Here is a 27,445-nt window from a genome sequence, read left to right as displayed (position 1 = left end):
ACCGTAAAACACTACGAAAGTTTTAAACGTTAATTTATCTGCCCTTCTGTTTCTTTAAAAAGAAACTGACTGTTGACAGAAATAATCAGTAATACAGAGCTATAAGTTATATTGCCGATTGAGGTATTCGACGTACTGATATCTCATACAGACTAGTCATGATGTTCCTTAGTATTCTGTTAAAATACACAACTTGTCATACATGGTTTCAAATGAGAGCCACTTCCTAACTTCATCAATTTGTTACTTTGATTTGAGCTTTGTGTAACAAAGGAATCGAAGCATATGTGACACATATGAACAAAAATTAAATTTATAAAAAAAAACCCTAGTGTATAAGCGCGTTAATACAAAATTTCACCAAAATCCGTGTACTGTGTTATAATCTCTTCCATTAACTCTGCCACGATCTAATCTGGATATTTTATCAGGATGATTTTGTGTTGCATGTAAACTGCACATATACAATCAGGGCCGTACTTTGGAACAGGCGCATGTGGCGACAGCCTGGGGCCCCGCAGATATAGGGGGACCCCCAATGAAGTTGATTTTGGTAAAAAGTAAAAAAAAAACACGAATTTTACTACGTAAAAATTACAATGATAAATATCTGGGTCATGCAAAGTTACTTGAGGCCCGGGTGCACGAAGAAATCTGGGTCCCTTATTTTTTTGAGATAAGAAAATATTAAACCGCTCTGCGTTGAGTATTCCAAGTCGGGAGACCGGGCCACGCTAAATATTTCCTTTCGTCTTATTGTGTGCAGGTTTCTATATTTTTGTGGCAACCAATGGCAAAATTATATTATAATTTTTGATTAAAAATATTGAACGTTTCGTGCTTTATCGATCGGGGCCCCGGTGCACCGCACTCAGCTCACCCCCCCCCCCCATTTGCACAGCCCTGATGAACACGGTATCTTTTTTAACAAAAAGAGGATGTGAAATACCAAGTCAAAGACAAATGGGTATGTTTCATAATGACAGTGTTAAACACGAGTAACTGATGCAACGACTGACTTAGTAATGTTGTTAAGAAATCTTTACCTCCTTTCACCAATTCTCCTTTTACCCTTTTGCATTCATTTATTTGTTTTATCATCATTCTTCTCATCTCTCTCCCTTTTTCTTATTTGTTTCATATTGTCCAGTCTTTCCCTCCAAAATATGGTGTTACAGAAGAACACAGAAATTTATAAGCTTCTGTGTTTGTTACTTTTTCAGATATTTTCTGAAAGATCTTCTCCCATTTAAATCGACAAAATGATTAAAGTTTATAAATCCAGACTTTCAGCTTTATCCACCAATGATACAAAACCTGGTTCCAGAGAAGAAAAATGTAATAACGGCCTCTCATAAACGGAGAAAATGTTCACAGTTAAACTTAATACACCACCTAATACAACATTTTACAAAAACATTATTTCATGTTAAAAAGTTCCCAGCATATTTCAGTGTAACAGTATGATTCATCAACAATGAACTCACAAGGATGTGGTAAGATGCCGCTGTGTGCGACATGCATGACTTTGAAGTGATGTTAGAAGTGCATGAGATACTGGACTGACTGACTGACTGACAGGTACCTCGCTGGAAGCTTCATAGTCCAACAGTAGCAAGGGAATGTCTAACAGGGCTGCCTTCGTGGTTATTAGTTACATTCACACCTGCTACTAAAATGATGTTCCTGGCTTGTCACAGAGATGAGAATTTTGTCTTTGTCACAGTGCCTTGTGTTTCGTTCTGGGCCAAAGATTATCCTTGCAATCAGAATTATTTTAACTCAAAGAAGAATAAAAGAGTAGTCTTCGTAACTTAACACCATATATTTAATTTTACAACAATTTATATATACAGGTGAGTCAGAAGTATGTTTACAAACTTCGTGTGCGTGTTCCAGGATCAAAAATAAGAAAAAATATTCCCATGAACATTTGGTCGCAGATGTTTCATTTTCGAAATAATATCCAAAAATAAGTTTCAATGAATTGATTTTATATCAAAGTGAATCCATCTTCCAGCAAAGATTTTCAATTAACGTTTGGGCAGGAATTGTTGGGGACATGCTTCCATCGCGTCTAAGAGGACCTTCATGTCAGCGATTTTTAAGAAGACACTTGTCACGTCTCCTTGAAGATGTACCACTGAATACAAGAAGACAAATATGGTTTATGCACGACAGAGCCCCAGCACACTTCTCCCATCGCGTCAGATATCATCTCAATGAACAGTACACTCAGCGATGGATTAGGCGTGGTGGCCCAGTAGCATGGCCACCGAGGTCACCGGACCTGACTCCATTGGACTTTTATCTGTGGGGTGACTTAAAGTCCGTCGTTTATGCAACACCCATAAAAAATAATGATGACCTATGGGAATGTGTGCAGTTGATTCGAGGAAACCCTGGAGTGTACGAACGAATCCGTCAGTCTTGTGTACGACGTGCTCGTGCATGTGTGGGGAATGGACGAACAACCTTTGAGCATCTGTTATAAAGAAACTTCCCTGTCCTTATACTTGGCAATAAAGGCATACATTGAAAATTATTTTTGACTATTATTTCAAAAATGAAACATTTGCGACCCCATGTTCATAGGATCATTTTTTCTGGAACACGCCCACGAAGTTTGTAAACATACTTCTGACTCACTCTGTATAAAATAACAGCACATGTATAAAATTACGAACTTCCGAGTATGTGTCTGTGAAGACAAGTTGTCAATATCATCACCATCAACATCAGCTCCTGTTGTCCCTCATGGATCATAGGGCATCAACAAAGCACCGCCACCTGGTTCTGCTGACAGCCACTTCATTCCAGCTTTTTCCTTCTTCCAGTGCCTCAGTGTGGACAGATCTTCGCCACGTCTGTCTGGGTCTCCCTCTCTTCCTTCTCCCCTGCGGATTCCAGTCCAAGACCTCTCTCTCAATGGCTTCATTTCCCTTCCTCAGCGTGTGCCCGATCCACTTCCACTTCAGCCGCTTGATCTGCACGGATCCCTCAGTTTCCTCTGTCCTTATCCAGAGTTCTTGGTTGGAAATCACTTCTGGCCAATGGATGTCTAGGATTCTTCACAAACAGCGGTTGACGAATGTCTGCAGCTTGGGGGTAATCGTTTTTATTACTTTCCACGTCTCAGATCCATATAACAGCACGAAAGATGCGGAGTTTGATTCTGGTGGATATTCTGTTGATCTTCCGTACCAGACAAAGCCGCTTTTCGAATTTCTCAGAAGAGAGAAGACAAGTTATAGCCATATAAAATTTAAGAGGATCGTGGAGAAATTTAGGTAGCAGTCATGTACAAACATAGATTATAACAGGTATCATACTTGAATCCTGTGAAGGCTAAAATCGTAAACATCCATCAATACAAATTAAAAAGTTTCTTGGTTCCCTACCAAATTTTTTAAAAGCTGCCCAATTTTCCCCGATTTGAATTTCAAAAATGTTCTGTACAGCTACAAGTAGAAAATACTGGAATCAGTACAATTTTGTGAAACAGTGGCATATGACTTCAAAAATCAAAGTTGAGAATCGATGCTCCTGTTTCAGGAAAAAAGTCCTCGTTGGAAAGCAGATCTTCTGGATCCTAATTATTTATCGAAACATCATAGTTGTCACCAAGATCCCCTGTTTCAGACAACAAATCTGCGTAGGATAACAGACCTTCTGGATCCAGATACTTTAACCAGACATCATCATCAACAAGAGCCTCTGTTTCAGACAACAAACCTGTACCAGGAAACAGATCTTTTAGATCAAGATTCTTTATCAAGAAGTTATCCTCCTCATCCTGAGTTCTAAATTCAGGCACAAATAGAGTTTTTTCAACTTCACAAGTAACTTCCTGCTTTAGCTTGATCTCGGCTTCCGCTTGCAATTTGCACTCTCGATTTAATATGCCAGTTTCTTCATCCAGGTCCTCGAGATCAACATCCCCAAGTGGCGTTCTTCGCGACTGCAGTGATTTGCGTTTTCTGCAGATATTTGTAGTATTTTGAGGTTTCGATTCCGGGTAAGATGACGAGGCTTGTAAATCACAACTAGAAGCAAGAAGTTCCTGCACGGCTTGGCCTGTCTCATCAGCACTGTCTCTGGTACACGATGTCACGCGATTTTTCTCCGGCAGTTCCCTCAACAACACGTTCAGTTGCGGATTGATCTTGAGGCTGGAGACTCCAAGGGGTGATCTTCCAAGTACCTGTAATCAGACACACCGTGGTAAGAAATATGGATTAACCACAGGAAAGCCTACAAAGAAGCGTGCACTTAAAGCTGAATGCCATAGGAACAGTCAGGGACTACGTAAGAAGACTTCACTATTTCCATACATTTCACTTATGTAACCACCAATGTTAATCGATTAGTGCAGTCTACCAGAAGGTTGGGCATGGCAATGGTATGGAAGAGTCAGGAAGTTAGGTTCTCATCTTGAAATTTCTTAGTCTGTGATGCACATAACGTTATTAGGTGGCAAGATTTACGAGAACAAAGTTGCGATCACAGTCATTTTTAGGGGAGTACCGTACTGATCTGACAGTTTTATTCACATGAAACGTGGACCCACTCTTCCTTGCATGCAAAACATTTCAAGTATCTTCCCGTTAAGTGCGGTTTCAAATTAGATTCTTGGAGCTGAATGTGAGTGTTTTCAGTCGGCTCTGCTGTTACGGATTTGGTCCACGTCTCATTACAAGTAGCAACACTATTCAGGGAGAAGATGTCACGTATCTAGACGTAAGAAAGAGATTTTCTGTTCAGTTACATAGGAGCCTGTGTGTCAATTCTACAACAAATGAAACTCATTTTCATGTTTACAACTACCATAATAGCCTGCATAAAGATGATTTAATACATTAAATAGACTTTAAGACATGTCTGTAAATTAAGGAGAATAATACAGAATGTATTTATCTCATTATAAATGTAATTTTATTATTGGAAATAATATACATCTTCATTTGAATGAACCATCTTTCTTGTCTGGGATGTCAACGAAACCGGGCAGAATAAGAATGAATGATTGGTTATCTCTGCAATATAAAGGCGTCTCTCGTTGTCCGGTAATACGTTCCAGGCTGCCAACACTGCATCATCCAACTTCCTCTTCGTTAAATCCGGGTTAAGCCAATGGTGGAGAGTACGAGATCGCTTGCAGAACAGCAATTTCGCGGCCTTCATAACGTCCTCATGCTTGTAGTCTGTCATGTTCCTCTTACAGTACTGCATATTACACACATGTTCAGTCATGTTACAATAAATTAACTGTGCACATGATCATATCTAGGAATATGACCAAACACAGGCTGCTTTAATAGTGAAGTTTATTGTTTCATAAGGAAATATTTGTTCCAAGTGACACAAAATATATTCGAACTGCAAAAATAATGACATTTTACACGATAGCAGAGTGGACTTAAGCGGCTAGTCCTTTCAGTGTCTCTGATATATGTCACTCTGAATATAATGTTGCATGTAGAAATGAGTGCTTTTGTGGGGAAAAAAACATTTTTATTGGTCAGATGTTTTCATAAGTACAGAATCTAAGTATAGCTGACCACAGGAAACCATTGATGAGTGGAATTGCTGCACACAAAATATTAAAATATCTCTGCTGTCAGAGCATAATTACTGGACACATACGTGCGGACAGACTGAAGTGCCAAACACTGCGCGAGTCAAATAAATGTTCACCTGTACACATTTTAAACAAATTAACACTGCTTTGGAAATGTTGGAGGCGACAAACAAAATCAATCATTCACTAAGCCATGCAACTACAAAAAGGCTAAATTTCAAGGAGACGAGAGAAATAAAATAGAAGTAAACACATTATTTAGCTTGTGCTTCATTTATTTATTTCGATGAATAATTGTTAAGCATATAGAATTTCTCTTATGCAGATACAGTTCACTAACATCGTTTGAATTTACCAGATATAATTTTTAAATTCACCATGTCGTTACGAGGGTCCACATAATATTAAGCCACTGTGGGTTTCAGAAAATGTAATGGCCAAACCTAAAACCAAAAACTTCTTTGTCACCAACGACATAAGGCTCTTTGACCATCTGCAAAATATTTATCAAACTGAATTTCAAATATGTCTGGTCTAAATATATATTATGTATCTGATATATAAAAAAAGCATTTCCGGGTCTTATGATCAAAAACATAATTTAACCCCCTTCACTATGAAGCCAGCAGTTATAAGACGATTTCATACTTCTCAGTTGGTTCACTATCATTTAAAACTGGAAAGCAACAAGCTACTAAGGCTACTGTTACTTACTGAAGTTCAAGGAAATCTTTTAGCTTTGACGACAAATCGAACAGACTGGTAGTACATGTACTATCGGGTTTATCAACTAGTTATCGCTACATTTTGTATTTAAGGGCTACATTGCAAACAGTGATTATTTGGAATTCTAAATATTTTTAGACCATCTTCCGGTTAAAAGAGTTACGCAATTAATTCACGAGATTTTTTCGCATTGCTGTAAAAATGGAAATATTTACCATAAATGCAGACAATATTTAAAGCACAACAAACTCTTGGTGAATAAAACGGTTCAATGACAATGCTACCTGTCAGACTCATTCAGCTATTCAAATTGTTAGTGTTCGTGACAGTACAAATAAAATAAGACAATTGAGCGCTGTCAATAACAGACACAACCAGCTGCTATCCTCCCGTAAGGACGAAGGTGGGTGCAGAATTCCTCCGGCATCCAACATTACAGAAGTAAAGTCTTCTAGATTCAACGAGATCTCTCGTATGGCATTATTATCGTGTGAATGTTTAATAATTATATACCAACCCTGACGATACCACAAAAAATTTCAAATGCAATTGCAAATAATAATATTAATATTAATTCACCACCTTGTCGAAGGCAATCTGCCGGGTGAGGAGGCTTGCGTGCTCAAATGACCCTTAGGGCTATGCCGGCCTGAGCTTCGGCTCATGGTAGGGTCACCCAAGCCGGACAGGTCTAAGGAGATGCGCTAGACTAAGAGTGATACCCTGGTCCTCCAGGTTGGGGGTTGGGTGTAGGGCTAACAACCTTTCACCTTTAAAAAAAAATATGTGTTACGAAAAAATCAACCAAGCCTCGGATCAGGACGGACTCTTTGGCACGACCACGGCAATTGAAAAAGGACATGAGATTTGGTACCTGGAACATTAGGAGCCTCTATAGGGCTGGGGCACTGAAATCAGTGTGTAGGGAATTAGGGAATTATAAGTTAGACTTAGTGGCAGTGCAGGAAGTGCGATGGGAGGGGGAGGGCACGATCCCAGTGGACAATTTTACATTTTTCTATGGAAAGGGGAATGACAATCATCAGCTAGGGACGGGTTTTTTTGTTCATAGCAGAATTAGGGCAGCAGTTAAGAGAGTAGAATTTGTTAGTGACAGGTTGTCTTACGTAATTTTGGAAGGACGTTGGTGCGACATCATTGTCCTTAATGTTCATGCCCCAACTGAAGACAAAAGCGATGATATCAAGGATAGCTTTTATGAAGAATTGGAATCAGTATTTGATACATTTGGCAAGTATCACATGAAAATTCTGCTAGGAGATTTCAATGCAAAAATTGGGAGGGAGGATGTCTTCAAACCCACAATAGGCAGCGAGAGTCTCCATGCACTTAGTAATGATAATGGCGTCAGAGCAGTGACCTTCGCTACGTCAAAAGATTTAATTGTAAAAAGTACAAAATTTCCACACCGTGATGTTCATAAATACACTTGGACTTCCCCAGATGGCAGAACACACAATCAAATAGATCATGTTTTAGTAGATAAGAGAAGGCAGACAAATGTAATTGATGTGAGATCATTCAGAGGAGCAGATTGCGACACTGATCATTATCTGGTGGTAGCAAAAGTGAGGGAGCGGCTTTCAGTAAGTAGACGAACTAAACAAAATTTTGACACAGAAAGATTTGATTTGAAAAAATTAAGTGAGGGAGAGGCAAAGGAACAATATCAAGTTGAAATTTCGAATAGGTTTCAAATTTTAGAGACAAATGAGGATAATGAAAGTGTGGACATCAACAGGGAGTGGGAAAATGTCAGAAACTGCATCAAAATTTCAGCAAAAGAGAAACTAGGATACTACAGGAGAAAGCAAAATAAACCGTGGTTTGATGAAGAATGTTCAAAATTAATAGATCGAAGGAAGCAAACAAAATTTCAATGGTTGCAGAACCCAAACAAAACAAATGCTGATAATCTATGTAACGTGAGACGTGAGGCTAGTAGAACCTTTAGGACTAAGAAAAGGGAATACCTGAAGGGCAAAATTGCTGAACTTGAGACAAATAATAAGGAAAAAAACATCAGAGACCTGTACAGAGGCATTAATAACTTTAAGAAAGGATATCAACCCCAGACTAATTTGGTAAAGGATGATAGTGGCAATTTGCTTGCAGATCCAATAAAAATTGTGAATAGGTGGAAAAATTTCTTTAGCGAGCTCTTAAATGTTCATAATACTGGTGATATTAGACAGATTAAAATGCATACAGCTGAACTGTTGGTGCCAGAACCTAGCTTAGATGAAGTGGAACTAGCCATTGGGAAGTTGAAAAGTTATAAATCTCCAGGAATTGATCAGATTCCGGCCGAATTAATTAAAGCAGGTGGCAAAGGGTTGCATATGAGGCTCCATAAGCTTATTCAGTTAATTTGGGATAAGGAAGAGATGCCACATCAATGGAAGGAATCCATAATTATTCCTATTTATAAGAAGGGGGACAAGACTGAGTGTGGTAATTACCGAGGAATATCGCTGCTATCAACCTCATACAAAATTCTATCCAACATTCTTTTGGCAAGATTAACCCCATATGCGAATGAAACTATTGGGGATCATCAGTGTGGGTTCAGACGAAACAGATCAACGATTGATCAGATCTTTTGCATTCGTCAGATACTAGAGAAAAAATGGGAGTTCGGTGGGACTGTACATCAGTTATTTATAGATTTCAAAAAAGCCTATGACTCTGTGAAGAGAGAAGTGCTATATAATATTCTTATTGAATTTGGTATACCAAAGAAGCTAGTGGGTCTAATAAAAATGTGCTTAAATGAAACCTGCAGCAAAATTCGAGTAGGTAAATATGTATCTGAGACATTCCTCATCAAGAACGGTCTAAAACAAGGAGATGCTTTGTCTCCCTTGCTCTTTAACTTTGCGCTAGAATACGCCATCAGGAAGGTCCAAGGTAGGCAGGAGGGTTTGCAATTGAACGGGACACATCAGCTATTGGCATATGCTGATGATGTTAATTTATTGGGGGACGATATAAATACAATAAAGAGGAACGCAGAAGTTTTACTAGAGGCTGGTAGACAAGTGGGGCTGGAAGTAAATTCAGAAAAAACTAAGTACATGTTAGTATCTCGTCATCAGAAGACAGGCGGGCAAAATTATCTTAGGGTAGCTAATAAATCCTTTGAAAGGGTTACAAAGTTCAAATATTTGGGAACAACAATAACAAATCAAAATGATACTTGTGAGGAAGTTAGGAGGAGACTAAATTCCGGAAATGCTTGCTACTTCTCAGTCCAAAATATTTTGTCTTCCCGTCTGATTTCTAAGAACCTGAAAATTAAAGTATACAAAACAATAATCTTGCCTGTTGTTTTGTATGGGTGCGAAACATGGTCTCTCACTCAGAGGGAGGAACACAGATTGCAGGTGTTTGAGAATCGGGTGTTGAGGAGGATATTTGGGCCTAAGAGGGAAGACGATGGGGCGTGGAGAAAACTGCACAATGACGAGCTTAAAAATCTGTACTGCTCCCCCAGTATTGTGAGGGTGATTAAGTCGAGAAGGGTGAGATGGGCGGGACATGTAGCGCGCATGGATGGGACAAGAGGTGTGCACCGGGTACTGGTTGGGAAACCTGAAGGGAAGAGACCGCTGGGGAGACCTAGACGTAGATGGGAGGATAATCTCAGGCGGGATCTATGGGAGATAGGAGTTGAAGGAAACTGGATTTTGTTGGCCCAGGACAGGGTCCGGTGGAGGGCTTTGGTTAATTCGGTGATGAACCTTCGGGTTCGGTAAGCCATTTAGTTAGTTAGTTAGTTAGTTAATAATTAATGGGAAACCCTTACCCCGACCTTTGTTCAAGGGGGAGAGAATTTGATGTCCACCCGCAATAAACAATTTAATTAACAATAAAATGCAGAGAGTGGAGGACAGTATTTAAAATGTCTTAATAATTCGTAGAAGTAATTGGGTTATTCTGGAAGATTTTTCACAGTACAAAACTATCTCGTCTACGACGTACTTCTACAAGCGATTTACAGCTAAGTTCTTTCCACACCAACAACAGCCGATTGTTGATGGCAGTAAACACTAATACAACAATGCCGACGAAAACTGTGACGTAGCAAAAATTGTTTCATCCGTAAAGGAATGGATTGTATCACATTTAATTCAGGCAATTATATTGCACACAAAGTATTATTAAAAACGTTACTTAACCAACAGACAATCCCAGGTTCGCGTTTCTGGAACTCATTCGTCTCCTTTTGTGGTCCACTCTAGTGTTATACAGGGATCTGTTTTGGGTCCTCTACTTTTCAATTTGTTTATTGATGACATATGTCAAGTAATTAATCATTCTAAATGCCTTCTTTTCGCTGATGATATCAAAATTTTTCGTGCCATTAAATCTCCCAACAACTGCAATGAACTTCAAACTGACATTGACTCTGTACAAGGTTGGTGCACTGCTAACTTCATGAAACTCAATATTAGTAAAACTACAGTAATTTCCTTCTCCAGGAAAACCACTACTTTGATCTTTGATTACAAACTTTTTCAGTCCTCTATAACACGTACCGACACCATTAAAGACCTGGGAATATTTATCGACTCCAAGCTCCGATTTCATAACCATGTTGACCACATATTTTCACATTGTATTAAGTTTCTGGGTCTTGTTCGCACATTAACCTTTTCGTTCTCTTCTCTCGATTGCCTGTATATGTTATATGTAACCTTAGTTAGATCCAAGCTCGAGTACGCCTCGGTCGTTTGGAATTCTATTACGACTACTGATGCCAACAAACTGGAACGTATCCAGCAGAAGTTTGCAGCCCTTTGCTACTATCGTTTCCTCCCCCAAGTGCATTACAGCTATGCTGATGCTTTAGAGTTTTTAAAACTCCAGACCCTGCGTAAGAGAAGGCATTCTTGTGATGCACTGTTCCTTGCGCAGGTTTACCGCGGTTTTAAATGCTGTCCTTCCCTTCTGGAAGCTGTCGGTCTCCGCATCCCTGCTCGGAATCTGAGAGATTTTTCTATGTTCAGTACTAGCCCTTTGATCAAAAACAGTCCTTCTGCTAGATGCGCATCAGCTGCTAATGTTGTCTGCAGGGATTTAGACATATTCGAGACGAAAATTGTCACACTTAATCATATTCTATAATAGCATAATTTACTTAATTTATTTAAATTATTTTTACAAATATCATAATATATTTAGCAGCAATTTTCTTGTGTATTTACGTCCTCCGTATCAATGTATTTTATATATTGCTTGTTTTACCTTTTATGCTTTTATTGTGTTTGTGAGTTTATCTCTGTGCTGTATCTGTAATTGGCCAACAGGCTGTTGATACAGCACACAAATAATAAAGAATTGAATTCTTCACAACTCGCTAAAAAGCTTCATGGATCAAGAAGTCTAACGGAGTAGAATTATTTTTCGGAAAATATACCGAATTTATTAACCATCTGATGCCGAAGATCGTCTAAATAACATTGGAGGAATTCAGTCCGTACCGCAAAGAAAACACTACACTCCACCATTGCAAAGAGCAACCGGTTAATGCATTTTAAGGAAATGATCGCTGTTTACCTTGAAAATCATACGAAACCCGAAAATATATAATGAAAATGCAGTGAAGCAAGCAGGTGGTATATATACCATCAAAATTTTAAGGATTTCAACAGTTTCATCAAGAATTTCTGCTACTAACATGACTTGTTATCATCATGATCTACAGTTTTCAATGGAATTCTTTTGTTATACATAAGGGTTCATAAATGTAAATGAGAAGGTGTAAATATCATGAGCAATAATAGTGATAATAATAATAAATAGAAAGCTCTTAACTCACTCCGTGCAAGAGGAAGGGACCTCGACGTTTACCAGCAATATAAATTTTAATCAAAAATAAAATGGATAGAGTGGAGGAGAGTATCACGAATCTAATAACAACTCATATATCTCACCTCATATTTATTCTGAAAGGTTTCTGACAGAACAAAAGTATCTCGTCTACGACGCACTTCTAAAAGCGATTCACACCTCTGTTCTTTCCACACTGACAATTAAACTGCATGTATAATGAATGAGTAGCCGGGCGTTATGGAATGCTCGGCCAATATTGTTGCAGGTGTCGTTTAGAAATTCCAATACTTTTGACGTAAATACGTCTATACGGAAGGGCTATTCGGCAAAAAAGTGAAAGGAAAACGTGTAACGAAAATGTGGAACGAAAATGTGTAAGATCCGTATCAACAACTCTATAACAATTGTTACCTATGGAACGTCGTGTTTACTTGGTATTGTTGTTACCTAGGAAACGTCATCTGTTTATCAACAAATAAACAACAATGGTTACCTTGGAAACCACAGTACATTAGATTACCTTACCTTACATTACATTACCTTACCTTACCTTACCTTACCTTACCTTACCTTACCTTACCTTACCTTACCTTAAATTACATTACATTACAGTTTATTACATTACATTACTTTACATTACATTAATTTTTGACGTAAATACGTCTATATTTTAGGGTCAGTGTCATTCGGCAAAAATGTAACGAAAAAGTGTTGCGAAAAAGGGAAACGAAAAAGTGTAACTTCATTGTTAAATTACCTAGGAAACGTCAAACTTCATTGTTATGTTACCTGGGAAACAAAAAAGTGTAACTTCATTGTTATGTTACCTTGGAAACGTCATCTGTTTATCAACAAATAAACAACAATGGTTACCTACATAGTTACCTTACATTACCTTACCTTACCTTACATTACCTTACCTTACATTACGTTACATTACATTACCTTACATTACATTACCTTACCTTACATTATATTACCTTACCTTACATTAAATTACGTTACATTACATTACGTTACATTACATTACCTTACATTACATTACCTTACCTTACATTATATTACCTTACCTTACATTACATTACCTTACCTTACATTATATTACCTTACCTTACATTACATTACCTTACCTTACATTATATTACCTTACCTTACATTGCATTACGTTACATTACATACCTTACATTACATTACCTTACCTTACATTATATTACCTTACCTTACATTACATTACCTTACCTTACATTATATTACCTTACATTACTTTACATTACATTCAGCTACCACAGACTCATCTTAAGCGTAACTATTTCAAGTTAAATAAACAATGTCTTAATCAAACTTATCTCAAATATAAAGCATGAATGAAGGAAATATTTAGAATAAAGCCAATATATAAACTTCCTTTCCGTATAGACGTATTTACGTCAAATTCTCCGGAACCGTGGTTTTTGACGTAAATACGTCTATATTTTAGGGTCAGTGTCATTTGGCAAAAATGTGTTACGAAAACGTGTTACGAAAAAGGGAAACGAAAAAGTGTAACTTAATTGTTAAGTTACCTAGGAAACGTCAAACGTCATTATTATATTACCTAGGAAACGTCAAACGTCATTGTTATGTTTACTCGGCATTGTTGTGTTACATTACAGCCATCACCAATCCTGAAAGAGATGAGCTGTGAATCGCTTGTAGAAGAAGTGCGTCGTGGAGTAGATAATTTTGTGCTGTTAAAAACGTTTTACAATATCACAGGTACTTATCTTATATAAGAATTATTAGGTAATCTGTTGTTGTGTTAGTCTGTTGCGTCATGCTATGTACAAGATGGATGACATTTAAGCTAAAAGACTCCATAAAACAGAATATATGAGACAGTACAGAAAACGTAAAAACATAGAAGTATTAAATAATGAACCTAAAGTTTCCAAAAGAAATACCAAAAACTAATGCTGAACGTAAAAGGGAATATAGAAATCGCAAGAAGCAATTAGTGCAAGTTAATGCTTCCACTTCATTAGCAAGTGCAAGCGTTCCTACAAGAATCGCACAACCAAGGTATGAAAATGCAACAGAATATTTTCATAAGCATTTTAATGAAAATAGATTTGGATACGCTTGCAATGTATGTGATCGGTTATGGTTTGAAAAAGATTTGAAACAAGTTACTGATAGCCATTTAGATGTATTGAGTATGGAGTTTGTAAATGAAAATGTATCCCAATTTAAGGTATGCACAACATGCTGGCTATCTTTAAATAAGGAGCAAATACCTAAATTGTCTAGGAGTAATGGATTTGTGTATCCACCATACCCCACTGATTTGCCTCCTCTAGATTGCATAAGCGAAAGATTAATATCTCCTAGACTTACATTTATGCAAATCAGGAGGTTAAGACATCAATTGGGTGCATTTGAGATACTGGGACAAGTAATCAATGTTCCAGTTGATGTTAATGATATGGTAACGCTACTACCTAGAGAATTGGACGATGATTACAGTTTCAACGTCCATATAAAGAGAAACTTGATTCACAAATCTACGTATCTGGAAGGAAGTATTAAGAAAGATACAATAAAACGTTGGCTTACTTATTTGATTAATACTCCATTGTACAAACATTACAAGATTACAATTAACGATGCATTTTTCGAAAAACAAGAAACTACTGAATAAGAAAATAAATGGATAGAAGACATAGAATTGTCAAGTGATGTAGAATTGCTGCTAGCTCAACAGCAAACTCTCTTGTGGAATGAGGATAAATACTTGGAAATTGCTCCTGCTCAAAATAAAACACCCTTATCCATCATATAAGATGAACACGCAGAAGAGTTGTCATTTCCAGGCATCTATTTAGGAAGATCGAGGCAATTTAAAGAGCATCATAAGGTAACACCATTCATGATGGCAACCAGCGAAATTCGCCGTAGCGACAGAAGAGATGTAACACCTCAACACATATTATTTATTTATTTATTATTGACTGCAAATGGGTTTTTACCCGGTGGCAGTGACCTACAATAAGACACAACAATACAAAACACACATCCACTAATTAATCACAATACTTTAGAGTAGAATATAAATTCCGCTCTCAGTACATGAAAATTTTATCCCAAAGAACTACAGCCCTGAATCACTTGGAGACTAAGACACTTCACTTTCCTTTTCACCATCTAATCCCCACTTAATAACCCCTTGCTTGTAACTACTTTTCTAAAGGTGCCTAATTTACAGGGGAAAGACTCTAGCACGCCTGGAGGTAATTGGTTCCAGCTTCTTATGGTCCTATTTACAAAGGAATATTTGCCTACATCCGTTCTTTGTTTCCTAGTCCTAATTTTCCGAGTATGATCGTCCCTGCCCAGGTAGCACGGCTTCAGTAATCTATCCTCTATCGTTTTCCAAGCCCGGCCCCCCGTGTATGCTTTGAAAAGGGCGCACATTCGGGCTATCAATCTACGCTGTGCCAACGTTTCCCAACCAGATTCGTTCGTGAAATTTGCAAATTTAGCCGCTCTCTTCTGCACCCGATTTAGGGCTCTTACCTGCCCTTCCCTGTAAGGGTCCCAACACACAGCTCCATATTCAAGTATCGGTCTCACTAGCGACGTATAAGCTAAACGTTTCGTATTGTTATTTCCCTTTTTTAGTATACGCATTACGAAATGGAGAGCCTTCCATGCTTTAATTAGTGTATAATTTACATGATCTGCCCAGCTCAGATCGCTGCGAATAAGTATTCCTAAGTACTTAAAGCTATTTGCCTCTGGAATTAATTGATCCCCAAAAAGTACCTCAGCCTATTATCCTTCACCCTAGAGCCTATACATGGCAATGAAAATAATGCGGTTACGAGTTAGCGAAGGCTTACACAACACTTTCAAATGTATAGGAGAAACAGATAACATTACAAGAAAGATGATTGAAGATAAGGAATTTTTAGAAATATGCGTAGAAAAAGACCTATCGTTTCTAAAGTCCATACCTAATTCTGTACACTACTGGGCTCAGAGGAAGCGAGAAGTTATGGCCACTGAAGATCCTAATTCAATGCCGATAATATTGACAGGAGATTTTAACATTGATTTAAAGAAGGAGGAACATCAAAGCTTTGTCACATTTATGGAAGAAACGTTTGGCTTAATGTTGATGTCAAATCCTCAATGTAGTACTACTAGATTAAAATCTTGTATAGATATGGTGGTTGCACGATATGTCGATACTCTAAAATGTACAAATTTTATAACATATTTCAGCTACCACAGACCCATTTTAAGCGTAACTAATTGAAGTTGAATAATCAATGTATTAATCAAACTTATCTCAATTGTAAAACATGTATAAAGAAAATATTTAGAATAAAGCCAATTTATAAACTTCCTTTCCGTATAGACGTATTTACGTCAAATTCTCCGGAACCATGGTTCCACTGACAACTTTTTCTTACAGCTCTTTTCCGACCACATCAGAGCACTGACTGAGAGATTTGACTCGAGGTTAGCTGGTGTGGGGAACCCCTTAGTCCGGTAACTCGGGAGGCACTCGTGCCGAACGAGGGCTGTCAGAGGTCACCCAAGGGCGACCGAGGGGGACTGATGTTCAAGTCGGCGCAACGACTAGTCCGACTGCTCGGCTGCCCTGACTGGGGTTTTCCGAGCTTTTCCTCAGTTGTAAGGCGATCATGAAGGCCTTCAGACGAGTTAACAGACGCCAAACATTCGCAGAAACAGCTGTTTCTTTTTGTACCAGCCACAGCTCGTTCTGTAAGGGCATTGATTGCTTAATCAATGGCAGGTGAAGGTACATTTACGTTGCCCGCAGCACCAAACACTTTTATGGCACTGGGCTAACAGTGAATAACGTACAACCTGTCTAATTTGCCTATCAGATATGAAATAGAAACAGCATTCCTGCACTGAATACAAATTCAGGCATGCCAACCAATCAATAACTCAGAGAAGCCAATTAAAATGAGTGGAAATATGATACTGACCAGAAACTAAAATCATATTGGGTCATATAAAAAATAAACATTAAAGTAGATACATTGTGTAAAGAAAATGTAAGATAAAAGAATTCATAAAATAACTTACATACACACTTCAATTCCAGTCAAGATTTTAAGTATGTCCAGAACATGACAAAAATTTTCATGGATAGCGTTAGTAACGTGTACAATTTTCAAATGTGTTCTTTGCAACTCTGTGCCCCTTTATCATCCTTGTTTGTTTATCACAAGTAGAAATCTATTATCACAACTAATCAACAGTGAAGACAGTACACTGTACCAGATTATAAATTCCTTTGCTAACAAAGTTAATAAAAAGTACAGATTTTGAACTGATGAAGAGTCTTCCTTGCTTTCCAATACGTGTTCATCAAACTGAGAAACGACTGACATAAAAGTTGTGTATTTTAATGGCATCTGTATTTTATGTCGTGCACCAGTTTTTACTTATGAGCCCTTCAGAAATGATCAAAGCTCAATTTCAGCTTCATATTATATTCAATTAATGGTCAATTCTGCAACAGGCTCAAACAACCTCGCTTGTAATGTTATGACTGGCAGGCTCTGTGAACACAACCTGTGTAAAAACCTACATTCACATCACCTATGGCTAATGACTCACCACGCAACTTACAAAATCATGAAGAGATCTGCTGCAACTACAGTCGATATTATACGCTTATCAGTTTGCAAATCACAGTGCTATTTCAAGCCCACTTAGTTTCCTGTCCATGAGGTACCAGTACAATGCAGTCCCTTCTCTGGAGACAGGAAGAAGGTGACTATTCACATTCTTTCTTTGCCATTGTCTGAGGAAATCATGAAGCCTTGCATACATGTGCTCTGTGCACCTTCATAGCAAAGGGCACAGGAAAAAATAAAACTCAATTAACACTCCTGACACGTGCACACTTCTGTTTGGGTAGAAGGGGAGGGGATAGGCCCCACCACAACCACTCCCACCTACTCCTAAAATAAATCTCTGTGACCTTTGCATTAATCTGTTATCAGTTCTACTCATTTCTAGGCTATTATTAGGGGATCAAGCTGTGAGTCACTAGATGGCGTGTACTTTTACCTTCAAATCAGTCGTGTTTCACTGCTGAGTGAAATAATGATTACATGTAAGCTGGCTATTTCATGACTTAATAATTGTAGTGACAGTCTTCTGTTAATCTAGAGGTGAGGTCATTCAAGGGCAGAGAATGTGGAAAGGAAGTGACTCGGCTCTATTTCAAGTAACTGTACCAGGATTTCCTTGGAAGGACTGAGGAAAACACAAGAACTTCACACAGGATAGTCCCACCTCCAAGATATAACCGTAAACAAACTTTTACTGTTATGGTTAGTCGTGCCAATGGAATCACTGATTTTCAGTGAAGACTCTTGGAAATAAATACAAAGTGAACAATCACATCTCAGAAACAACTCCAAGAGATTCAAATGCTGATTTAAACAAAAAAAACCTCAGTAGTTAATGTTGAAGTTGGCCACTGACATCTATTAGTGTCAAAATTAAAAATGTGTTAAGTTTTATCACCACTGATGCTGGCATGCTACTTACGAAGGGTATCTTCATCTTTTTATTTAAGATCCCACAATAGAGGCTGTATAGTTTGACCCTCAGAACAAAAGGAATTCTCTCAACAAGGTGTCATTACCTGCAGAGCCAAAGCAAAATTAAATTCTGATTCATGTGGTCTAAGCTGCTACCTGTAGAACTGATCCACTTTTTTCAGTCTTAATTCAGGAATCCTATTTTTAACATTCAGGGTCATATGAGTTCTGAATAGGCAATGTTTGTCCAATGCTCAGCTACGGTTAGTTGTGGGCTTTCTTATTCCTCCTTTACCCAGTTTACAGTTCATAAATACTAGAACAAAACTTTAGGATATGTCAAAATGTGGCTAATCCCTTTACTTATGAGCTCCATAAAGTGAAACTGAACTCATATACCAATTTTAAAGTTTCATGCCAGTAGCAAGAGGATTGTCACAAGCAAACAATTCTGTTCTGTAACTGACTGGGGGTGGAGGGAGGGGGGGAGGGGGAGAAGAAAGAAATTAGTTTTATTCAGAACAGTTCTAGACAATATTAAAAACAGAATGATTCCAATCATTCGTTATTTGTACTTTTCCACAGGCTCAGGTATCAATTCACACAGAGTGGTAAATCACACTAAAAATTATATTAACACAAATGTTAGTTCATGTTATCTCTGCTACTCTGCATGTAATAGATATGCTGCACCACAACAAAATTGGCATCAGTGAAAGGAAGGCTTACATCACATATTATACAGAGTGACTGAACATTCACGCAACCCATTCCGACATATGTTTGACTTATCAAAAAATAATACTGAAAACAATGCTGTGTTAAGTGTTGGAAATGTCCACCACATTCAGAGATGCACATATATCGTCACTGAAAACTGAGGGTCGGCAGACTGCTTTCCATCCTGCAAACTACCAGTGCCATGGAAACAGTTCACCAAATGTGATATTGTCAATTATTTTTGGCACCGGAGACTCAGAAAATTTATCCCTAAACACTAAGTTAAGTAAAAACAAGATGCCATTCAGTGTTTGACAATAAATACACATTATATTGTGAAAAACACATTCTTGCATGTCAACTGAAGAAAGAGGATGGATGGACTGGTGCCAGCATATTACAACATACGACCTGCGAGGGCTCTTGTATATTCAGAGTCATAATACACGTTGATTACTTCAGTGATTTTGTACTGAATTTCAACCATCAATAAATATTTTAATATGGCCACATGACTCTTCGATCGCTCTGTACAATCTGCACATATGAAACAAATGAATGCATGTACAAAATTTGAAAAATCCACTTACGACAAGAGGTAATTTATTTAATTCTTAATTTGAACTGCTGGTCTCTCTTATTGTGACAGCAATGACCTTGTGACACATGCCAACATTTACCATCTGTATGCATTCTATCCATCTTGAATTCTTACATTATGATTTATTCTTGTGTAAAGAATTCTCATTACAGACAAAGTAGAAATCAAAGTTGTTCTTCAGATTCTGGTGCCTTGCTGTGCCGCTGTCATGTAAGAAGCCAACTATGTCTCTCCCCATTCCAGGGTACATTTAGCTGTTGCAAAATGCCAGTCATTTTTGGCCACGAGTTCAGTGAGGTGGTGACATCTGTAGGGTGCGATGTCTATCACCTGAAAACAAGGTGACAATGATGCTGTGGATCCAAACAGGTATAAAAATGACCTGGTGGTGTTAGTACAGCAATAATAAACATAAGAAATACGCTTGGTATAAATTTGCGCATGGGGCTGGGCAGAGATTTGTGTGGTGCCAGCTGACCAGGTGCACAAACTACCCAATAACGTCTCACTCCAGCAAGCACATGAAAATATTTCCATATGGAACTAAATATTCTTCAATGCCATCTCCAAAAAACCTACAAATAACATGATTTAATAGTATTCTCATGACCCCCCAATGATGTTTTCCAACAAAAATGTCAAATTTAACTTTTGTTTCTACATTTTCAACAACTAGAATTTGCTTATTTAAAAACAATTTCCATTTTAGCCCATTCCACTACCATCATATAGAGTTGCCTTTTACTTCAGAAGAATGGAGGACATAAGTGAGTAAGCTGGCCTGACAGAGCCACTGTCAAGTTTTGCCTGCATCACTCGCATCGATGTGAGATCTGGGATCCTGATCCTTGGAGGAGGAATCACTGGCAATCTGTGGGCTAGCATCTTACACCTGAAGGGCCATCAAAGGGTAAGTCAGTAAGCCACTGGAAGCACTCAGAAAACTGCTTCAAAAGCTAGGTTTGTATGGCCAGCACTAGGAACGGTATCAGAGAGTAGGTGCAGAGTGATATGTAAGTTCTACCAGACTACAGGACACAACCCAGAAGACAGCCATCTCAGTGAAAAAATCATATCCTATTAGATATGTAAGTTACTGAATTATCTGCAGGTATATGTAGAATCAACTGAGGTTTTATGATGCCATAAATGATAAATACTTGGCACGACAAAAGAAACTGAGGAAAACCATAGTTATGTTAAATGACCAAGATAAAACCATATACTCCCCAAATATAAGTCACCTGTTTTGCTGTTGAGGTACTTTCTCTTCTTAATAGTATTTGATATATTAATAAAGAGTGACTTTGTCAAATGTAAACTGAATCATTTGTGTAAAGGTCAACCTACTTCAAAATCTATAGTGTATCTCTGCATTAAACATGTCTAAAAAGCATTGGTGTGCACTTTACAGTTACTGAGGATAGAAGAGTTAGGTTATAATTGCACATTCGCATTCGTACTACTAACAGATCTATTTGTAAGAAGCCACTCAATTTTCACACGCCCAAGTTACAATAATCCTTCAGTTGCCATCACGACACCAAAATACTGCAAATATTGTGAATTCCCATTTTCCTACTTTCATGATAGCTGCAAGTTTCAAAGACCTATCTGCATGCAAAATGTCAGCAGTCCACAGAGAATGAGGCCAGCGATGCTCCTATCTCACAGGTGTGCAAGATCCCATTTTAACTTTCTTCATGTCAGAAAAAAATGGTGAGGTCTCACAGAAAACGTGTTCATATTACTGATGTGTACAGCTTAACCAGGGGACAGACAAATTAACAGAAACATACAAGCTGCTAATAGTGATTCAAAGAAGAAAACGTTATTTAAGAATCCTAAAAATAGGCAATACATGTTAAAAAAATATGAGTAAAATAACCCAAAACAAACAGAAACCTTCTCACACAATGCACGTTCCACTGTCCACCTGATTTGCTCTCCTGTTCCACCACAATAAGTCCATATGAAATCATTCAATAAAGAATGGCAGCATTATTTGAGATTTAAGGTTGCCATGGAAACAAGCATAAAGAAAGCTGTCTTCCTTGATAGTCTGATAGATGTTGACTGGTATCTCACAGGAGCTTACTGCCTCCGTCATCAGAGTGAGTGACGGAGGCTGTAATCTCATCTGAAATATCAGTGAATATCCACCAGAGTACATAGTATTTCATCCCAGAAGACAATCATCTTCAACCGCAGCATCATTACGCCAGATTAACTTAAAATATGCCGACCAAAGGACCTCACTTGGGGTATGGAACTGGCAAATGACTTCAGTGGCTATGCCCTGCCACATCAACCCAGGAGGAAAACTGTGCATCTTTGGTGCTTCACCCCCCCAAAGAAAAATCGAGGTGCAGTATTATCATTTGATTCAGCCCCACATGCTTATCAGCCGTGAGTCTAGCATCCAGTTTGTGCAGTAATAAACTACTTTTTAGGCACGCCCAAAACAGTGCACCCATTTAGCTTTGCCCTTTCTCATCTATTTCCCTTCATGCAATGAATCTGCTGAATGGATTGTCATGAAAATTTATGTTGGGCAGTTTTAATTCAGCTGTTAACACATTTTGATTAAAATCAGGCAATTTTAATGGACACTTCACACGGAGCCTATAGAAAGAGAGACACCCAGACAACCCTGACATTTCTGGTGCCATTTAAATTCTAATAAACACATAATAAATCGTTACATTATGCATACATTTTCTAATGTGTTTTGTGCTGCAGTGTTTCCCTACCTGATTTACAAGAATGAGCTGAAAATAATTGTTGTTAAAGTCAGCCCTTAAAGATTTTCCAAGATTTTGGGGTACACTGATGCTATGGGCAAGGAACAGATTCATGAGTCCTGGCTAACACATGTGAGTTCCAAGAAACTAACCAAACTAATACCTTCTCTCGCCACCAGACGACTCAGCTTACTTCACATTGTTTAGCGGAACAACAATGTAGACTTTGTTTACATTGTTGTTGGGTGTGATACACGTAAGACGTCAGTTCAGTAGTACGGAAATTTTTTACCGTAATTGTGTTGTTCAAAATTGAAACTGAAGAAAATTGTGGAAAGTGAAACGTCGGTAGATATGTCGAGCTTCATTATTCAAGTAGATCAACAGGCTACCCCAAGAACGAAAAGGAAATTACTTGAAGAAATAGATTCAACTGATAATGCTTGCCTGAAGAGGTTAAACAATGAAGATTATTTGAGCACAGGAAACTGGAGACTTTCAACTGCAGTCGAAGTAGTGAATTTAAATGGACAAACTATCTCTTTAAACACTGCAGCATTTAAATGGATAAAAATACAGATTATTGATATGAATGAGTCTTGTACTTCCAGGAATGAAAATAATACAATAGAAATTACTCTTCAAAATACTGCCAGTATTTTCAAGAAGATTTCTGTGAGTGGTACTTGCATGGATTCTAATTTAGACTTTTCTAAATGTATTAAACTATCGGAACATTCAGTGACAGAATTTAAACATAATGACGATACCGACGACTTCTGCAATAACGATCTTTCGTGGCTTATAAATTTTAAAACTAATGCATTGCCTAACGCAGCTGAAGTCGAACACAGTCACAAAAACAAAGGAGGAAAAGAGGAAGAAACTGCATACCTAGGTATGTGCTACAAATATTTATTCATCGAGTGCGCTTTGTTCTTTGCATTCTGTATTAAATTACCCCACAGTATAATCTCCTTTGGTCAACTGAGATTTTCCTAAATTCCCCAGTTTTATGTGGACTTAATAATTACCGCCTTTCAGTTACACCCAGTGAGATCCAGTTCATAACTTCAATATATATTTCTGAAAATCAATTATGCAAAGGCAGAAACAATATTTATATTAGTTACTATTAATATATGACGGTAAATATTTAATACATTAAATAAATCTATTTTATTCTTATCATAAAATACTAAGGCTTTTGTCTGACCAAACACTTTTTCGACAGTAAGTGAACAAACGTTACGGTTTAGAGAGTAGTATTCCTGCTAAGTACTGTCGAGGTTCATTGTTCGAATCTCGATTGGCAGACTGGGTATTTGTATAAAAATTCTTCGCTGTTTCTTTCAATTTTCTGGATGATTCTTAGAAAAATTCCACTATTTATTCACGTAAATATCCATCCTTCATCTTATTACAGTAACTTGTTCATTTCTGTGAGTGCACACGACAGGTATGGTTGATATTTGTATTTACCTGTTGTTTATTTAACGACGCTGTCAATAGCTCAGAATAGTCTTATTTGTAGAATGATAATGCTAGTTTTTGAATTATTATCAGGAAGGAGAATAGAATTAAGTGGTAGTGGCGTAATTCACCCGAAACTTACCAGGAAAAACTGAGGAAAACCAAGAAAATTTCTCAAGAATCTGTCATGATATGCAGCTCGTGTAGAGAGATATGAACCGCTGACCAGCAGAATTATAACTGAGAATTGCTAACCATTTGACAGCGATATTCAGTAAGTAAGGATATTTGTTTCTATTAATATAATATTAATATAAATGCGCATGTATAAAACGACGTTTCCTTTGTTTAAGATGCTGGAAAAATCCGATACCCAGAAGTTGGCCTGGCATCTTCGTGCATTGGGGCGACAGAGACTTCACCCTCGCGTGATCGGGCGTGTCCTCCAGCTGTTGTGAACGACGAGAATTGTTACTCTGCACTTACGAGACCACCGTTCACATATGCTGAAATGATAGAAAAAGCTCTTTTGGAGAATGGAGAACTTACAGTTTCTCAAATCTACCAATGGATTTCGTAAGTAGCCTGATAGAAATTAAATATGTCTTTTGAAGCAGTTTTTCATTACGTTAGAAAATAAATGAATCCATCACAGAAAACTTCCCTTCACTGAACTGATATTTTAGCTTCATTCAAAATACGCCTTTAAGTGTTGATAGTGTCAGTGGTCCGGAATTAAACACTCCCAAATGTCTCGGTTAGAACGCATTCAAATCACCTACCATCTTTACTGTTTAACTCGTAACAAAAGCCAGACATTAAGCCATTGAGAAACCAAGCCAACAAAGTTCGTTTTGAACGCAATGGTTCTCATCCCGCAGTCTATGTGCAGTAAAATACAACTGAACACCATTCAGTGTGATAGAACATCTGGACTGGTGATTGCAGAATATTCTTCACATCCAGCAAACATTTTGAGCTAAAAATTAATGAGGTTATGGAATAAATGATCAAGGAAAACAAAGTCAGAATGGTTTATGAAAAATTAGCTCTTGTCACAGCTTTTTCCTCAGTTCCATGCTGCAGATTTTTAAATGAAAATATGTATCACACTGCCAAGAAAGTTTCGACTGTCCCTGAGTCTTAAAAATCAGTTCTGTACAAAGAAGCAGAAATATAGCCTACTTAAAGTCTTTTGTAAAACATGTTTAAATCCCTCTGACCGTTTGTGTCAACCTGTATATTAAAATTCTTTTATGCATTTTATTACAGAAAACACTTCACGTACTTCAAAGCCAATGATAACACATGGAAGAATTCGGTCCGACACAATTTAACAACCAAACCAATTTTCTCGAAAGGTGCAAAAGGACCACGTGGAGCTGGTCGCATCTGGACACTTGCGAGTAAAAATTAAAATTTCCAGTAAATCCTGGAAAGAATTTGTAAAAAATTATCTTTTCTTTTGGCATGTTTCTTGATTTTACGTATTGCTAGATAATTTTTTTAGAGGTTTCTTTCATCAACAAGGATAAATTACAACATACAGCTGGGATGAAAAACATGAACTTCGATGATTTTAAGAACTCGTCAACTTTTAAATACACCTGTGAATTGCAATACAAAGAGTTATAAACTTAACAAATAATAACATCTTGAATAAAGTCAATGATATCTCTTGTTTGACAATAATTTTGAACCTAGAGTAACAAAACTATTTGCAATTCAATTGATTTATTTTAGTGTTTGCCAACAGCAAGAAGCCAATATCAGGAAAACACTGATAATACGTACAATAATAATAAAATATTTCACAAACAGATTAACTAAACATATACATGTACAGTATTAAATATAACAGCCAAATACAGGCAAACCCAAAATAGAAACAATATTGTATACAAAGAAAAATAAATGAATATAAATAAACGCAAATAATCCACCTAGGGAACATATATATAAATGTAAAGCGTTAAAGAAATACAAAAAAGCAGATAACGAAGCTAAATCATCTATTAAGAAAACCTATCTAGATCATTTCCCTTATTTAGAACGTGCCCTCAAGGGAGACAACGTTTATGCTAAATACGTCCAAAGATTTACATACGTCATTTGCAGCGATGACGCACCTGACTGAAGGACTATGTCTTAGTGCACTGCTCACTCTAAAAGTAGAAGATTCTCACACTGTCGTATATAAACCCTCTTGCCATATATCAACCCTTCATACATGTAATTGTGTATGACTGTATGTAGTGTTTGTTATTTTTAGTTATTATTAATAGATACCTGTAATCGTCAATACATTGTAAGGGTCAGTAAGCTACAGATGTTACAAGCCAGACTGTGGGGATATTGAACCATAAAAATGATAAGAAGATTGCTATACAAAAATCAGATTATACTAATACCCCACGCGTCTTTAAGTAAGTGTGTCACCCTACGGTAAACCCCCGCACCTGTTGATGAGTATTTTCCCCTCCGGCACAGGACACACTTTTAATCCCCTTTATAAACCACTGTCTGTAAGCACCACGCGGACTACACCGGAATTCACCACCGAACGTTGCGTTCTACTCTGCATCACGCCTAATAGTTTACTGACCCGAGCTATAAACTGGTGTAACTTTGTTTCAATAAACAATTATATATATCTACTGAGTTGCTACAAGTGAGCTTGAATTTCAATTCTTAAGTGTCCAACGCACCCAATCAACAGACTCCCGCTCGGTCTACGCTCCCGTATCCCATCACCATCCTTCGGGATACAACAACACGTATACCAACAGTGTCCATAATGGAATGACAATTTATTTTTCCCTTAAAGACATTAACAAGAAATAACGCATCGAGATGACGTCATCTGGAATAGAGTGTTCTAAGATTTAAAGCAGACAAAATCAATTCATATTTGCGTGGGATATTAAACTGAAAAACCGATAATTGCACAAACTGGCAAAATTCCTTTGAATATTTTCTAATTTATTAGAATCTGTCTGTGTAAGATTATTCCATACGACCGAGGCGTACTCAAACTTTGACCTAATTACAGCATTGTATAAAACAACAAGGCCGTCTAGGGAGGAAAAATTATAAGTAATAAAACGAATAAGCCCTAAGGTCCTTAGTGCCTGGGAATGAACACAATTTACATGACAGTGAAAATATA

The 27,445-nt window shown here is 37.6% G+C and overlaps 2 protein-coding genes and 2 long non-coding RNA genes across 6 annotated transcripts; 2 read left to right on the top strand and 2 right to left on the bottom strand.

The window, feature by feature from the left end:
• Positions 1-1,806: 1,806 nt before the first annotated feature.
• On the bottom strand, positions 1,807-12,586 carry LOC110834792 (uncharacterized). 2 transcript variants are annotated; one of them, XM_022074305.2, is made up of 4 exons: positions 12,268-12,586; positions 6,890-7,077; positions 4,957-5,226; positions 1,807-4,204 (listed from the first exon to the last, which is right to left on the bottom strand). In XM_022074305.2, exons 3-4 carry the CDS (start codon positions 5,209-5,211, stop codon positions 3,593-3,595), a joined length of 867 nt encoding a protein of 288 aa, XP_021929997.1. In that variant the 5' UTR covers positions 5,212-5,226; positions 6,890-7,077; positions 12,268-12,586; the 3' UTR covers positions 1,807-3,592. The 2 variants fall into 2 exon arrangements, with proteins under 2 accessions (XP_021929997.1, XP_087212975.1); XM_087356849.1 differs by lacking the exon at positions 6,890-7,077 and having other exon boundaries at positions 12,268-12,585.
• A 1,237-nt stretch (positions 12,587-13,823) lies between these two features.
• On the top strand, positions 13,824-16,553 carry LOC147872395 (uncharacterized). Its single transcript, XR_015537454.1, has 2 exons — positions 13,824-13,921; positions 15,016-16,553. It is a non-coding gene; the product is annotated as an uncharacterized LOC147872395 (long non-coding RNA).
• A 3,491-nt stretch (positions 16,554-20,044) lies between these two features.
• Positions 20,045-23,061, bottom strand: LOC147872394 (uncharacterized). Of its 2 annotated transcripts, none has more exons than XR_015537452.1 (2): positions 22,813-23,061; positions 20,045-20,389 (listed from the first exon to the last, which is right to left on the bottom strand). It is a non-coding gene; the product is annotated as an uncharacterized LOC147872394 (long non-coding RNA). The 2 variants fall into 2 exon arrangements; XR_015537453.1 differs by lacking the exon at positions 22,813-23,061 and adding an exon at positions 21,304-21,958.
• Positions 23,055-26,937, top strand: LOC110834790 (uncharacterized). Its single transcript, XM_087357435.1, has 3 exons — positions 23,055-23,701; positions 24,630-24,852; positions 25,549-26,937. Exons 1-3 carry the CDS (start codon positions 23,158-23,160, stop codon positions 25,691-25,693), a joined length of 912 nt encoding a protein of 303 aa, XP_087213561.1. The 5' UTR covers positions 23,055-23,157; the 3' UTR covers positions 25,694-26,937.
• The last annotated feature ends 508 nt before the right edge of the window (positions 26,938-27,445 follow it).

This window comes from Zootermopsis nevadensis, unplaced genomic scaffold, assembly GCF_977971745.1.
Source record: "Zootermopsis nevadensis isolate Lab colony 2312 unplaced genomic scaffold, Znev_1.0 Znev_ptg000028l, whole genome shotgun sequence".
In the NCBI taxonomy this organism is placed as follows: Eukaryota; Metazoa; Arthropoda; class Insecta; order Blattodea; family Termopsidae; genus Zootermopsis; species Zootermopsis nevadensis.
This window is presented reverse-complemented; position numbering and strand designations above follow the sequence as displayed.

Excerpts from the sequence above, each read along its gene's own strand:
- LOC110834792 (XM_022074305.2), bottom strand. The coding sequence starts at position 5,211 with ATGACAGACTACAAGCATGAGGACGTTATGAAGGCCGCGAAATTGCTG. Across the intron at positions 4,205-4,956 it reads TGGTTCATTCAAATGAAGAT|GTACTTGGAAGATCACCCCT; the intron begins GTATATTATTTC and ends GTCTGATTACAG.
- LOC110834790 (XM_087357435.1), top strand. The coding sequence starts at position 23,158 with ATGTCGAGCTTCATTATTCAAGTAGATCAACAGGCTACCCCAAGAACG. Across the intron at positions 23,702-24,629 it reads GGAAGAAACTGCATACCTAG|ATGCTGGAAAAATCCGATAC; the intron begins GTATGTGCTACA and ends CCTTTGTTTAAG. Across the intron at positions 24,853-25,548 it reads CAAATCTACCAATGGATTTC|AAAACACTTCACGTACTTCA; the intron begins GTAAGTAGCCTG and ends ATTTTATTACAG.